We start from the raw sequence: 17,296 nt of genomic DNA, 5'->3' as shown, positions 1-17,296 counted from the left end.
TCTGGGACACCATTCTCTCTCCTGTGTTCATGATGATAATTCTGGTAATGTAGTTATTAGCAACAAAATTGTGTGTGTCACTAGAATGTGTCTTCTTCATAGTAGAGGGATTGCTACACATTTATCTATATTTATGAAAGTGACTTATTGTTGATTAGAATTTTAATATTTGCATATTAATATTCAATAATTACATAGAAGTCTGTGAGAATAACTAAATCTTTTATTTTAGGGTGAAGTAGGTCTAGGAATTTTTTTTTAATGTCATTTAAATTATTTAGCATCTATATACTAATCAAGTACAGAAATGTTTGAAAAAGTAAATTTATAAGCTAAGGAATCAAAAGGGGGATTTACAAACCAAGATGGATCAGTTAGCCCATTGTGAAATGTTAATCAAAGCCTGCAGGTATTATATTTCTTCAAATTGTACTCACGATTGGAATCAATTAGCCTCTGGAATTTGAAAGCCGGTTTCTACCAATCCGATCCATGGGGATACCAAATCGCCTTTTTGGATGATCTACTACTTTCCTGAAACAAGCGAAAAAGAACATTTTTAAGCTAAAGTCCAAGTTATCAATCATTAGTTTTGCTCTTTTATTTCATGCAAATCTGGGGGCTTTCTTCTGGAGTTGGAATAACTGTGATAGTTCTCATTCATCAGCACCCACTATGCATTAGACACCATCTCTTATCTATTCATCTGTTGAAGTAGGTTTGACTACCTCCATTTTACATCTGAGGATACTTAGGCTTAGAGAAATTAAATAACTTATCCAAAATCAAATAGCCCAGATGAAACAATCTGCTGAGTGTTTAGTTTGGGTAAATCCCTTTCCCGTCTTCAGATTTGAGTGTATTCCTCTGTTAATTGAGGAAGATTGCACTAGGTCAGCAGTTTTCCCCAACCTCTCCCTTAGAATGGTTCTCCTGGTGAAGGAGGGAGAGGAAAGGATGCTGATGCCAAGACTGAATGTGGGGTAAGTGTGCGTCTCAGGTCTTCACTCAGATTTTACCTAGAGAAGCTTTGTATGAGATGGTCTATGTTTGTTATATGTACTCAAATATTGTTTGGGAAAAAAATACTTCATTATTAAAATAAAGTTAAAAAAATCCTACAGGAGGCCTTACAGTTTGTATGTTCTATAAATTATCTCTTTAAAAAGCAACATTTTAATTTGATTTGTTATTGCCATCACTTGGTGCTATCAAGTCAAAATCCTAACAGAAGAGGTCCAAGAGCTGTGAATGCATAATATACACTGGCCTTGGAATTAAAAGACGTTTTCAGTCTTCTTAATGAAGATAGAAATAGGGAGACGCTAAGAAGGCTATGTAAATAAGTGACTTATCTCACAGCTGAAGGGAGTTGACTTACAGGTTTGTTAGGCTTTTTATTGGCATAAGATACACACAGAAAAGAGGATAAGTATTTTATAAGTGAACAATATGAGACATATACAGATTATAAGCACAATACGTACCCAGATCAAGAAATAGAACATTACCAGTAGTCAAATAGTTTTGGAATAGGAAAGAGTCTTAAAGTTAATTCTCGCACCAAATGTAAGAATTTCTGCTTCAATTTTTGACCAGCAATGATAAATCTCATCACTTGAAAATCTCAGTGATGAACTAATTACCTCACAGGACAACTTTGTCAATATTCAACAGCTTAAAGAGTTAAAAAAGGTTTGCTTCAGAACATTTCCAATAGCTTCTTTTGTTCTTTCTAATTACTTGCATTATATTGTCAGTATTATACTAAATAATTTAAACACCAAAAATAAATAAAAACTACAAAAAAGTCTATGTTTTTTTTCCTATTATCATTTACTATGTACCTACTCTGTATGATTCCTTTTGTGGCTGTCTTGGGATCAATAAGTCAGAAGTAGTCTTTGCTTTCAAAAACCTATAATTAAGTACAGTCAGATTGACAAGGATTTTTTTTTTATAAGTGACATTTCTTTTATTATATACTATAACTGTTTCTCATTTGTCCTTCTTTATAACACATTTTTAAGGAAGTATTATGACAACCCAACAAGGTACAATGTTAACTGGACTGGGGCTCTTATCACAGTGTTAAACTTGTTTGAATAACTCTCTCTCCTGTGTAAATTTTTATTATTTTTAATAACTCAGTACAGAACCACTGGTTTCAGAAGTGGTTTTGCAGAGTTTTCCACCTTTGCCATCCTGCGAAATTTTGGATATCAGTGATGAGCAGACTCTTCCCAGGCTGATTGAAGCACTAGAGAAACGACATTACTTTTGCTTAAGATTGTACTGTCGTTTGAAGGAATTCCCTGGCAGTCCGTGGTTAGGACTCTGCACTCTCACTGCCGAGGGCCCGGGTTCGATCCCTTGTCTGGGAACTAAGATCCCACAACCTCTTATGCTGGGTGAGGATTAAATGAATCCTTGCAGAGTGTGGCTCAGGGCTAGGTCACAGAAGGTGCTCAAATGTCTCTGCTACCATAACGCTGCAGGGTTCTCATTTTCTCCTATATTCACTTAGTATTTTATCTGAGAAGCTGCGCTAAGCACCGGGACCTCCAGGTTAAAACCTATTTCCTGCTCTTCAGCATGTCACTGCCTGCTTAAATAGTGTCACACGGGCTACAGCAGATGGGAGTGATGCCTATTTATCTAGGTAACTTTTTTCTAAAAATATTTTTACTGTTCACAAGCCCTGAGTTTTTACCCAAACCAAGGGAACAGGCATCTGCAAACGCCTAGCAACTTTTCGAACCCACAAACGAGCCAGTTACATGACAAGTATTTAATATTATGCAAATAGTAGAGGACAAAGTTCTCTCATTTTTCTTGATGCCAAGTTTTTGCCTTAACTACCAGGTCTTATCAATGTTCCTCATGTCATTATTAGGTAAATAATTCATTTAAAAAGCTCTGAAAAGTATAGAGAACAATGGAAACATGAGGGACTTTTATTACTGTATCTTACACATAAAAAAATTTATAAATATTGTTTAATTCTAATTAAAACAATTAATTTGAAGATAGTTAATATTTATTTAATGTGTTCAATATGCCAGGTACTGTGCTTAGTACTGTGTATACAAGGATATTAAAAGGAAGTGAACCTCATGGGGAGCTTACCCTCCAATGATATTGGTAGGAATAGACACATGTTATTATTATTCTTTTTTTTTTTTTAATCTAATTCAGCCTTCTTTTCTGCTGATTCACATCTATCTTCCTTCTCGGGTTGGCCCTTCGTTTTGCTAGTCAATATAGATAGCACTGTATGTATGATCTTACAGGACTGTCTTTTAGACAACAGTATGACCAATACGGGAAAATCTGGAAAAAAAAAAAAAAAAACTTAGTGGGCTTCCCTGGTGGCGCAGTGGTTGGGAGTCCGCCTGCCAATGCAGCGAACACGGGTTTGTGCCCTGGTCCGGGAAGATCCCACATGCCGAGGAGCGGCTGGGCCCGTGAGCCATGGCCGCTGAGCCTGCGCGTCCGGAGCCTGAGCTCCGCAACGGGAAAGGCCACAACAGTGAGAGGCCCGCATACTGCAAAAAAGCAAAACCAAAAACAAACAAAAAAAATACTTAGTGCTTATTCTTCACCTATCCATACCTCTGCCTCCGTTCTTCAAGTTTCTGAAAATCACACCCTCCTAAGTGGTGCCTATTGTTTTCACTTCTGGATTTCATGATAATAAACTGACTACATATTTTTCAACTTGACATTCAATTGGGAAACATATTGGGCTATAAAATTAGCATAGAGTGAATGGTCAAGAGTCATAGGAAACTTTGCATATCAGTTGTGCTTTAAGTCTTCTGATGTAATTATAAATAATGACTGTTGGGAAAAAAAAGAAAAATGTCTTCATGATATTTTAAAATAACTTTTATTCACATAAGTAGATTTACAGACTCCTCACTTAAGCAGTTATTTTCCTTGTGGTCAAAATAATGGTCACTCCTCCTCTGCCACCATAAAGGATGTCCTTGTCATAATCTATAGAATCTGTAAATCATTTACCTTACATAGCAAAAGGGACTGTGCAGATGGGATTAATAAAAACCTTGAGATGAGAAGATTATCCTAGATTATCTGGGTGGGCTCAGTGTAGTCAGAGGAGTCCTAAAAGTGGAAGATGACTGAAGAAAAGTGGGTCAGAGAGCTGCAATCAGAGAAGGACCTAACCCACCATTGCTAGTCAGGAAGATGGAGGAGAAAGTCACAAATCAAGCAATGCTGTGGCCTCTAGACATTCTTAAAAGAAAACGAGGACCTACATCCTACAATCAAAAGGAACCGAATTTTGCCAACATCTAAAATGAGCAGGAAATGAATTCTTCCCTAGAGCCTCCAAGGAGCACAGCCTGCTAATCTCTTGACTTCCTCTGTATCCTGCTGATAGACTAGGTGAAAGGGAAATCCCATAGCAGCTTACAGAAGGAATTTTAGGAGCCACCCACTAGCTAGCCATCAATCATATCAAAGTTGTCTGGAACAGGGGCCCCCAACCCCCAGGCCATGGACCGGTATCCGTCCATCCGGGACCTGCTAGGAACTGGGCCACATGGCAGGAGGTGAGTGGAGGGCCAGCTAGCAAAGCCTCGTCTGCCGCTCTCCATCGCTTGCATTACTGCCTGAACCATCTCCACTGTGGGACAATTGTCTTCTATGAAACTGGTCCCTGGTGCCAAAAATGTTGGGGACCGCTGGTCTAGAATGGTATTTGGTGACTGGTGAGGACATCCTGGACTTCTGACCTATACAATTGTAAGATAATATAATTTGTGTTGGTTTAAGTCCAGGAGTTTGTGGTAATTTATTACCATAGAAATTAAAAAAAAAAACTGAATACATTTGTCTGTATGATTTAGGGCTGATGTCTGAGTATAAATGGTTAATACATAAAAACATTAAACTGTTGTGATTTTTATTCCTTGAGCCCTTAAATTCCTTCATGGACCACTCCCCGTTATAACTCCAGGGAAGGGGTAAGGTAGAAGCCATCCCGGGATGGAGGAAAATGCTCAGGGAAAGTCCCAGACAAGCAGAAGAAGTGAGAAACCAGCCCCTTCCAGGTGTTCAAAGGACTGATAAAAAGAGGAAGAAAATGGCACCTGGGGAAATAGTAGTGCCTCACATGTGAACTGACCTCCCAAAGCTTCTGCAGAATGGATAGTGTCACAAAAAATAATCCTTTTACTTTCTTAAAGAGAAGTATGATGGTTTCATGCATCATTATAAATTAGAACAGAACATTTATTGGTCCATACTACCAATGTATATTTTCAAAAGTCAAGGTAAAATAAATGAAAATAACATTTTTTTCTTTCTTTACTATGGTTAATCTACTTTTCCTGGTCAAGTAAACTAGAGGGAGTTGTGGTATGGCAAAAAGCAAAAATAAACTCTTTTTCTCCTTCCTTCTTCCCTACTCTTTCCTTCCCTTCTTTCACCCAGATTTGATCCAAAAAGTATTAGCAACCAGGGGATGTTGACTTGGATTCTATTTATTACTTCTACTTACCGAAAAACAACAATACCTTAATAAGTTAAATAATTTCTACACAGTTTCTATCTATTCAGAAGTGAAATGGTAAACTAGTATTTCTCTTACATTTTTGCTGATATGAAATATATATAACCATACTACAATCTACAACACATACACTGACAGTAATACACAGTGTATAAAACATAAATGTTAACATAGAAAAATATTTTTAAGACCAAAAGGGAAAACCGTACTTTTTGACTATCTAGTCCCTCTTGTGACAAAATAACAGTATGACATGGCTTATATTATATATCCATTTAAAACAATCCACCTTTTCCATTCTAAAATATTCTGAAAGTAGTTTAAGGATACAGAATAACTATTAAAATAATATAAGAAGGATGGATTATTTTAAATATAATTTTAAACTTCAGACTAAAATACAGACTTCCTGAGCCAAACAGGATTTTCTTTAAAATTTATATTCTTTGGGCTTCCCTGGTGGCGCAGTGGTTGAGAGTCCGCCTGCCGATGCAGGGGACACGGGTTCATGCCCCGGTCCGGGAAGATCCCACATGCCACGGAGCGGCTGGGCCCGTGAGCCACGGCCGCTGAGCCTGCGCGTCCGGAGCCTGTGCTCCGCAATGGGAGAGGCCACAACAGTGAGTGGCCCTAGTACCGCAAAAAAAAAAAAAAAAATTATATTCTTTGATAATTCAATTTCTAAAGATGTTCACCATTCTAAAACAACTGTTATAAAACTTATATTTAAACTTTTTATTTAGAATCACTTCGTACATACCAAAGAGTCTATAAATTCACCTATGTTCAGTTTAAAAAAATAAACATCCCTATTGGTAGCACAAAGTTAAGAAATAAAATATTACCAGTACTTTAGAAGTCCTCAGTTTTCTTCCTCCCAAGTTGAATCCCTCCCATGACCTCGTCCCAGAGGTAATCTGTAGGATGAATTTTGATCTAATATCTCCCTTCATTTTCTTTATAATCTATATGTTTTGTTCAAAAGTCTCTTGGTTAGTTTAGATGGCTCTAGAATTTTATTTGAAAGAAATGTGCGAATACTTCTTGACTTCTTTCAGCAAATATTGTGTTTTGAGATTTGTCCATGTTGTCATGTGTAGATGTAGTTCTTTTATGTTCAGTGTTGTATGGTATTTCATTGTATGAATAATGAATAATGAATATACAACAGCTTATTAATACATTTTACCATGGATGGGAATTTGAGGTATTTTTTTTTTTGTTATTGTTATGTACTGTTCAGCTAGAAATTTTCTTACACATGTTTGTAATGCACATTTAAGGATTTCTCTACAGTATATTTTTAGAAGTAGAATTGCTAGTTATGCCTATACTTAATTTTATTACATAGTTCCAGACTGTTTTCCAAAGTTGTTGAACCAATTTATACACCCAAGAGCAGTGTATGACAGTTCCTATTGTTTCAAATCTATGCCAACCCTCCAATTGTGGACTTTTTAATTTTGCCAATCTAGTGTCTTTGTTGTTGTATCTCATTGTGTTCTTAGTTTGCTTTCCGTGAATACTAATGAAGTTGCTCACCTTTCCCTTTGCTTATTGGCCACTTGGATTTCTTCTTTTGGAAGTACCTAAGTCTGCTGCCTGTTTTTCTATTGGTTTGTTTTTCTTTTCAATATTGATTTGTAGGAGAATTTCTTATACTCTGAATATTAGACCTTGTCAGTTATGAGCAAATATCCTTTCCCATTTGTAGTTAATCTTCTTTATTGTGTCTTTTATGAAAATCTTTAATTTTGTTTTGAAATTTATCAATAGTTTTACATTTTGTTCATTAAATCACCTCTAATGTTACAAAAATATTATCCTATGTTGTCCTAAAACCTCTTGCAGTTTTGCTTTTCACATTTATATTTTTAAACCTTTTAAAATTATTTGTTATTTATGGAGTGACATAGGGGTCATATTTGTCCTTTTTTTTCTGTATTCACACCTAAGTATTCATAAATTTTAAATTCACCTTGTCAAATTTCATGGGAAATCCTTTTGCAGTTTTACCTGGAATTGTATTGAATCTAAGGTACAAATCAAGTTGGAGAAAATTGAAATCTTCATAATATTAAATCTGACTATCCAAGATCAGTTATTTAGTTTATCTTTAATGCATTTTCGTATATTTTTATAATGTTCCCCATAAAGACCTTCAATAATTTATTGGATTTGTTGTTGCTTATCATTTAAGAATATATGTTGTAGGATTTTTTAATAGGAGTCCCTTATTTGGTTAAAAAAGGTCCCTTCTGTTATTAGTCCACTGGTGATTTAGATCATGAATAGATGTTTAATTTTATTGAATGCTATTTCTGCATCTTTTGAGATGATATGGTTTCTTTTCTTCAATTTATTAGTTCTATTATTTGACTTTCTAAAGCAAATCAACATTGTACTGTATTTTTGTGATAAACCCAACATGATATTGGTGTATTATCTTTTCGATATATTTTTGGAATCGTTTTGTTGATTTTTTTGTTAGGAATTCGTATCTATAATTATTAATGAAGTTGTCCTGTAATTTTCTTTTCTTGTTCTCTCCACACATGGTTTTGGTGTCCAGATAATGCTATTCTCATGAAATGAGTTGAGAACTGTAGCTTCTTTTTTAGTTATCCTTTTGTTACTTATTTAATTATGTCATGGTCTGAGAATATGTTCTGTATGATAACCAAGCCTTTAAAAATTTTAAGGCTTATTTTGTGAACAGATACTTCGTTAATTTTTTTTTTTTTTTTTTTTTTTTTTTGAGGTACGCGGGCCTCTCCCTGCTGCGGCCTCTCCCGTTCCCGCCTCTCGCGTTGCGGAGCACAGGCTCCGGACCCGCAGGCTCAGCGGCCATGGCTCACGGGCCTAGCCACTCTGCGGCATGTGGGATCTTCCCAGACCGGGGCACGAACCCGTGTCACCTGCATCGGCAGGCGGACCCTCAACCACTGCGTCACCAGCGAAGCCCCTTCGTTAATTTTAATAGTCGTTTCATGTGAACTTAAACATTTTTTCCCCCAATTGTAGGATACACAACAATTTTTATTGATCCAGCTTACTGTTTTGGAATCAGAGTGTGGAGGGTGTTCCCTAAAAACAATAGTCTGATTTGCTGTTACATCTTAAAGGGACAATAAAATGCTTGGCCCCTTTCAAGAAGGGCATGCAGCTCTACCAACATTGAGTAACAGCAAAAAGGGAAAGTATAGTAATGGCTAACAGAGAATGTTCATTTAAATAGTTCAGTAATTTAGATGAGTAAAACACAGAATTAAATAAATATACTTTAAAGCTTAGGTGAGTATAGTAGCCAGGCTCCAAGATAAACCCCAATAATTCTACTATGATGCAGTCTGCTTCCACATTGAACAGGGCTGACCTCTGTAACCAATAGCATATTGTGGAAATGACTTCTAAAGTTAAGTAATGAAAAATATTGCAGCTTCTGCCTTGCTTTGTTGGATCACCCCCTCTAGGGGAAGTCAGTTGCCATTTCCTAAGTTCATCTCACAGCCCTATAGAGAGGTTTACATGGCAATGAACTAAGGCCTTCTGCCAACAGCTAGTGAGGGACTGAGACTTCCTGTCATCAGCCTTACGAGTGGGCCGTTTTGGAAATGGATATCCCCAGGCCCCATGTAGCCTTCAGATGACTGCAGCCCTGGCCAACTTCTTCACTGTAACCTTGGGAGAGACCCTGAACCAGAATCACCCAGGTAAATTTTCCTAGATTTTTGATGCACAGAAACTGAGTGAGAACATAAATGTTTATTATTGTCTTAAGCTGCTACGTTTTGGGTAACTTGTTTGCATAGCAATAGAGATCTAACATGGTAAGATTCAAAGTGCTTTGGGATTCCACAAGAGAAGAGATCACAGCCAAGTTTGGAGGTTCCAGGAAGAACTTATGGGGCATATGAAAACAATAAAACAAATGGTGACCCCTGAGTCCTGCAATGTTGGTTACCACAATTTAAAATTACAGAATTAATAACTGACTATAGGAAGTTAGATATAAATATATGAGCTTGGAAAAACTAATGTATGAGACAGAGTAAAATGAAGGAGACTCAGCAAGGCCCTGTAAATAATGAAAAGAGAAATCATTGAAGTCCACAGTCATGTTTAAATTTAAAAGAGACAATTAGGCTTTCAAATTCAAATTCCAGAATGTTCTGATGAAGGACCACATTAAGTCTGAGTGATGACGTAGTTTTTAGGGGCCAGTACATAATACTTTTTTTCCTGAGTCCACCTTCAGAAACAATACAGAAATAAGATACGAAAGATCAATGTGGAGAAATCAAAATGTCATTTTGATCAAGCTGAATGTAGAATAAGACTTTAATTTGCATTTAAATGACTTTCTTACATCTCCTCTGAGGATTAGACAGATTTACACAGTCATAATTATCAAATGAAAACAGAAAGAAAAGGGATGAGCTGAACATGCTCAACTACTCCTCGCAAACTGACCTATCAAGTACGTGATTACTTCTCCTTTGAGAGGGAGTGCATAAAGTGGTGGGGCTTGGGGCCAGTCTTTCCTTAACTGGAGTTTCTCTACGTGGAAACACGAGGCTGAGAAATATGACTAAGTAAATGGGATATGTTTAGAATGATGAAAGAAACTGCTACTTCATTAGCACACAGTTGACTTATGACTTTTGGAGTTCTGTCTCAAAAGTGGTAATTCAATGTTAAATAGATTCTATTAAACTTATGATGATGGTGCTGACTAGGCATAATATCAGCTTCTGAAGTATTATCCCAAGGAAAGGGCCATATGAACAAGCATTCAGAAACAAACCAGGAACACTGGAATCAAAACATGAGATTTAAAGGTTTCACTGTAAAGTAACCCAGGCATGCTTGATTTGGAAACTACTGTAGAGCCGTAGGATTGAGCAGAAAGGATTTTCATTTGCTTGGCTCATGAGCCTCTTTGAGGGTCTGATGACACTCAAAACTTCTATCCAGCAAATGAATTTACACAAAAATGTCTTCTAGAATTTTCTTTTTGGGGGAGTAGGTAATGTACATTTCAAAGCCCATATATGGAATCAAGTATTATCCCTTTTAGGAGAAAGTTTTAAACCTTCATATATGAGTTAGAGTAGAGAGAAAAGGTAAAGGAACTTTACCATGGAGTTGAGCTGGGGTATAAGAGGCAAGCAGTAAAGAACAATTATTGGGAAAAATGACCCAAGGTCAATGCTCAAGGGCATTTCCTATAGTACAGACAGGCTTTTAAATATGAGGAAGGAAACATGGAAATAGAGCACCACATTCTGAATCCTTTCTCTGTGTTCTTCACTATGAAATGGAGCCCATTTTGAACTACCTCCTTTGGGTATTAACAATTAAGTGCTGGAAAAAAGTAGCAAAAATCATGAGATACCTAGGTTGGCCTCAGCCTGCAACCTTGCTTCACAATGAAGTAGAAAGGTGAAATGTTAGGATTTTCACCTTTAATCTCTGGCATGGTCATCAAGAAGTGCAATCATATCTGACAAATTGAAGTTGGAATTGCTATTCTCAACTTTAGTCTGAACCTTATGTCTGGCTTTGGATAGACACACATATACCGTTGGTACAGTTTTTCAAAATGATTTATTTAATGCATGCATTCTAAGTGAATCTCACTTTTCCTGGCCTTGGACAAGTGCCTTATTCACATATAACTTTAATTTCTTTATCATAAGCAGCTTATTTCAGTGGAAAGTCATTGAACTTGGAGTTCAACAACTTGATGTTCTAGCTACATTATGCCAAGGAAATCATATCTGTGAAAATATACTAATAAAATGGGACTAATATCTTCTTAGGGTGTTAGGAATAAAAAAAAAAACCCAGTGTATCAGAATGTTAAAATGGGATTCTTTCTATCTCAGTTTTGGCTGTGGCCTAGAAAAGTTGAAGAGGAAAAAAAAAAAAAAAAAAACAGTGGTATTTTCTCTTGCATTCCAAAGTAAGGTGCTAGAGTTATGCACTATTTGTAAAGGAGGTTGTTACAAACTAATTTTCTCAACCTTCATCCAATAAAAAGATTGATACTGAATAGGTAAAGAAGGAGAATTTCTCTGGAGCAAGTTTTTGGAGAACAGTAACATTTCCCTCTTCTTTCATATAGAGAAAGGACTTCAAGAAAATCTTGACATATACCCATTGAAGCAGGGTAGACCTCACAGAACAGACTATGAAATCTAAAGGGCAGGATGCTGTAAGAATTGGCTTGCTGCCAGAGTGAAGAAATGGTTATATAAGCGACAGCTTTACTTTCAGTGACCAGAGTCAAGGATGTGGGTTTTCTGTGGAACAGATGTAGAGCGGGCGTGTGGGTAGAGTTGGCCTAGGCTAATGATAAAAGGAAACTTCCCCGAAGGGCTTTTGGTCAGGGGTTATGGGTGAGGCACCAGGATGCTGCTGGTGGTGTCAAATGAAGAAACTGAGCGGGTAGGATAAAGGTGAGGAGTAAAACTGACCTGCTGAAAGAGAAGCGCTGCTGGAGGCAAGATATTTACGTCAATGTTCCCTACGGGGGTTATGCAGTGACCCCATAAAACGGCCCATGGTGAGGAATCATCTTTGAGCATTTACTGAGGCCAGAGAGCACAAAAGTCAAGTCATGATAGCATCAGTCAAGTAAGACTTTTCTTTACTTCTCTGCACCCACATCCCCAGTACTGGAGGAGACATAAAGCAGCCCAGTGTGGTAGAGGAAGGGGTGAGGACAAACTGACCACACACCTCTTCCCAGTGCAGCTTTCCAGCTTGAAAAGGAGAAACATTATTAATATTCATAGTTTGGCCTAAAACATATTATTTTTATTATTTTAATTACTGAAATATGATTGTTTTTCTAATAAAAGCGATGAGACGAATTTTTATTATTTCAGTGTGACCTGTAGAGTCATAGTACCTGCCTGTGTTTTTACGCAAGAGATAGGAAACAACTCCTACTGAATGGGTTTGAATGCATGTGGGTGAGGGATAAAGTTGCTTTTCTAATTATGTTCTATGGAGTTTTCTCTTTCAATTAAGTGGTTATAATAACAATGTTAGAGAGCAAAGTGTTTATTGACCTGAATCTATCGAATGTATATAACTGTGCTGGGCGTCTTCCATCTGTTCTCCAGATACACTCTCTGACTTTTCTCACCCTACTTTCAGTCCAGGAAACTAACCTCTCTGGATCCCGGAAAAGTGCCTGTGCTCCCTGGCTTTGGTTTGGGACAGGCCTAATGGGCAGCCTTGGCAGGAGAGAGTGGAAGGAGAGAGGAAGTGAAGTCAGGATAATTTTCCCCTCGCTGCCTCCTTGCAAGATCACTTCCTCCTAACTGAAGGTCACGGCTTCTCCCAAGGCATCTGACTCTTCAGACCAGGGTCCTGGGCTGTTGTGCCATCCATTATGATTTGCTTCTACCCAGCCTTTTGTAAATAGTCTTCCTGTGTCTAAATCCTTCTCAAATTTTCCTATTTCAAATGTTTCCTGTTTCCTGCCTGTTTCCTGCAGGAACCCCGACTGACACAATGATATTACTTGCTTTGCTGACCTCAAAATATTAATGGGAGAATTAAAACAATAATAGTTGTGAAAATGATTATCCTAATTAAATTCAGATATAAAGTATTATTATTTTTGTTAATATTTTACAAGGCATTTTTAGGGTTGTGTGAAGAAGTGAGAGAAACCACCCTTTAGAAAAATTCCAATACCTTCTAATATTAAAGTGTCATTCAAATAGTAGATACGATTTTGCTAGGGATATGGTCATAGCTGCTTCCTTTTATTTTTCATAAGCTGAATGACCATTAACTTCAGGCTTTAAACAAGTGAACCGAATGAAGGAATATTTTGAACTTCAAAGCATAGTTGAGATAACCCTGCCCTGAGAATTAAAGTAACTTGCACATCCAATTGAAAATGAAGCTAGTGTCATATTCAGGTGAAAAAAATGTTAAATATGGTATAAAATAGGAAACAACAGATGGTTCTTTGCTTCATTTTATGATGATCTGACATGGACTTTGCCCTGGTATTTTTTATGTTTGTTTGTTTTCTTTTTTCTTTCTCCCTAGCTGTTCATTCATTCTTCACATTTCCATCTCTTATGGACCTTTTCAAAAGCAGAGTTTAAAATTTTTCTTTTCTGAATATTTTATAGTCATAGAAAATAAAATAATGCATTTCATATGCGTGAGACAGAGTTTTAAAATCCGGAGTCATGTAATTCAAGGATCCATAAACATGGATGGGAAATGTTACACCTTTAGTCTCATTATCCTCTAATTGAAATATAGCATTTGTTTCACTTATGAATGTAGAGAACAAATCACAAGGGTGTTAGTAGTAAGTAAACCCTTGTCACAGTAGAAATCACAGATACATTTGGATCACATTTTTGTCATTACAGATACTTTGAAATTGTTTTTATGTTCAGCACTACTTGAATTTATTGTTATTTAGACATGTCTTTTAGATCTTATTTTATGCATTAATAAAGAAGCATATATGTTGTCATATTACAAATTCATTTAAAGTATTATGATAATTCTGTTTCTATATATTAGTAACCTTTGAACTCATGACATTTGTCCATTTAAAAACAATATTCTGAGAAGGGGTCCACAGTGGCCCACGACACAGAAAGATCTTATGAATTCCTAGATTTAGTTATGGGTGAAATCTTTGGGCTACAGTATGGAAAATGGATCTCAGACCTATAACCTTCTCTCGGTGAGTATGAGAAAATAGAAAATGCACGCCCTGAGAAGGAGAAAAATTGATGGCATATACATGAACATCACAAGTGTTTGTATACGTTCATGCATGGTAAGGTAACAAGATAATCCTGGCCTTGTGAATAATTCAAAAGCAAGTAAAGAAGTAGTAAAGCTATCTGGACTAAAGGACCAAAGCTCTTATCTCATACAATGTAATCAAAGAACAGCAAATAACATTATGTACAGCTCTCCCAAGCAAATTTACTATAATTTTTAGAAATCTTTTAATAAAATAGTTGCAAAACTCTAAACTGTATATTCTTGCTACTAAATGTAGGAAAACATTCATTTTAGTCCTGTGACTTTATCATATACATTTAAATGATTCTCAAATATCTTTGCGACAGATGATAGAAAAATTTAACATTTAATGTTTTTTGAGTTAGCATTATACTTCGAAAGAAATCTAAAATTATTTTTCAATTAAAACTCAAGAATGTGTATAGAAATATATTATGCAATATCTATTACTTATCTCCCATTGTTTTCCAAATCTCTAATAGACAAATTTAATGTTTGCTTTAAGACCAAGAACAGGAATTCCTGAATAAAAAATGAATCCTGAAGGAAAATCTCACAAGAAGTGTCCTTGGAATCTAATTCGAAGGGGTAAAACATCCACTATCAAAAATAAAAGTATAAAAGACATAAATTATATGTAAAAAAGAAAACTATTAATTTGTATATGTCATTCTAAATAAATGCTAAATAAAACAATCCTGATATAGGAGGTCACCTTTGTTGTTAAGCCATAGAGTACAAAGGAGCAGAGTCTCTGTATTCTAACTGTAGTCATGAAACAAAATATAGAGTCTTGATTAGGGGAAATCCTCAATTTTTCAAGCTCATGCGTAAACTTCTGTGCAAAGGCATTAGCTGTCCTTAACACTTCCAACCTTCTGGAAGTAGCTGGAGGTGAAGGGAAAGGTAGAGAAAAAGGCAAAAGAAAATTGACCAGTTTTGACCTCTGAAGATCATTAATTACTAATATCTTTTCTTTATACAACACTCAATGGGACCATCACAATCTGGTTCCAGAGACACTAAGATTATAGAGGTTTTGTACTGCACAGTCCAGAGGGTAACAATATGAATGATTGCTGAATACAGCATCCCTGTTTGGTCCTAGCTCTCCTTCCCAATTTTATTTTTAACCCTGCTTCTTAGGTTGTAGGTTGATACTGAACCTACACCATGCTATTTAGTCATCCCAAGAACATGCCCTGAATGTTCACGTTTTTAAGCCATCTCTTACCTGACTTCCTGATAACAGAATAATTTTTCTTAATCCAATTAACCTTTCAAAAATAGTAGTAGTTATTTGGGTCAAAATTTGCTGCTATTACAGAATTCAGCAAATCATATTTTTTCACCATTTTTGGAAAATTATTGAAAAAATACCCATAATTTCTTTAAATAGTGATTCTCTTCTACTTATCACCATTAAACTCTAATTAGATTAAATTGTATGTTATAATTTCTCATTGTGTTCTGCATACCTTTGTGATATATTCTGAGTCATTTTCTTAGCGTTATCATTTGGTGAATGTATTTACTCTTCTGCCAGGTCTAATCTCTTGTTTATCTTATTGTTTCATTTCATTTCTTTAATTTGTTATGAAACATTTCAAACACAGGTGAAAATAGAATAGTATAATAGACTCCCATGTATGCATCATTCTAAGTCAACAATTACTGATTATGGTAGGTCTTGTTTCATTTATTCCATTCCCACTCCTGTATTATTTTGAAGCAAATCCCAGACAAATACTTACAACTAAATATTTAAATAACAATAAATTTAATTTTTAATGTAACCACAGTACCATTTTCATATTTAAAAGAGACAGTAGGGCTTCCCTGGTGGCGCAGTGGTTAAGAATCCGCCTGCCAATGCAGGGGACACGGGTTCGAGCCCTGGTGGGGGAAGATCCCACATGCCGCGGAGCAACTAAGCCCGTGCACCACAACTACTGAGCCTGCGCACTAGAGCCTGAAAGCCACAACTACTGAGCCCACGTGCTGCAACCACTGAAGCCCACGTGCCTAGGGCCCAAGCTCCGCAACAAGAGAAGCCACCGCAATGAGAAGCCCGAGTACCGCAACGAGAGCAGCCCCCGCTTGCCGCAACTAGAGAAAGTCGCGCGCAGCAACAAACACCCAACATAGCCAAAAAAAAATAAAAATAAATAAAAAAGAGACAATAATTACTTAAAATCATTAAGTAGCCACAGTGCACATTCACAATTGTCTCTTACACATGTTAATTTTTAAACAGACAATTGCTTGAATTAGAACCCCCCAAAATTGTGACTAGTTAATAAGTCCCTTAAATCTACTTTGATCTTTTGGATCCCTCCTCCATCTCTTGTTTTTCTTCAAATCTTTGTAAATTATTTATTGAAGAAACTAGGTTATTTATTCTGCTGTTTTCTACAGTCTGAATTGCTGTTTGCTTCCCTATAATGTTTCTGAAGTCATTTCTTTGTCTTCTATATTTCCTGGAAATTGGCAGGTAGAACTAGAGGCAAGAAATTTTTTTTTTTTTCCAATTCTGTTACATAGGTAGTGTTGAGTTCTTCCACCAGGGAGCATATAATGACTCACTGTTTTTCCTTTTGTGATGCTAGCAGAAACTGACAATCACTGCCTAGAGCCATCATTTCATTAGGTTTTGCAAAATAGAGACATTCTAATACTACCACTCCTTCTTCATTTATTAGCTGGAATAATTCTATAAAGGAGAATTTCTACATCTACTAATTCTATTGTTTCTTCATTGCTTTAGCTGTACAATTTCTATAAAGAGAAAATTCCACGTTTTCCTTCTTCTCCAGGTCTGCAAGCAACTATTTGTTGTAATATCCTTTTATGCTCAGTTAATAGCCGTGAAGCAATCAAAAACTCATTCTAAATTTCATATGCTCCCCCTACTGTCCCTGAATTGCTTGATACTTTGTTGTTTCTATA

General features: G+C 36.3%; 1 protein-coding gene across 1 annotated transcript in view; it reads right to left on the bottom strand.

Moving 5' to 3' along the window:
• Nucleotides 1-17,296, bottom strand: part of OSTN (osteocrin) — a 37,048-nt gene that overhangs the window by 3,526 nt on the left and 16,226 nt on the right. The window contains exon 4 of the mRNA XM_033403715.2: nt 438-534. Within this exon, the coding sequence (XP_033259606.1) occupies nt 450-534 (85 nt within the window). The 3' untranslated portion in view covers nt 438-449. The remainder of the gene's footprint in view (nt 1-437; nt 535-17,296) is intronic.

The sequence above is a fragment of the Orcinus orca genome, chromosome 5 (assembly GCF_937001465.1).
Source record: "Orcinus orca chromosome 5, mOrcOrc1.1, whole genome shotgun sequence".
Taxonomy (NCBI): domain Eukaryota; kingdom Metazoa; phylum Chordata; class Mammalia; order Artiodactyla; family Delphinidae; genus Orcinus; species Orcinus orca.
This window is presented reverse-complemented; position numbering and strand designations above follow the sequence as displayed.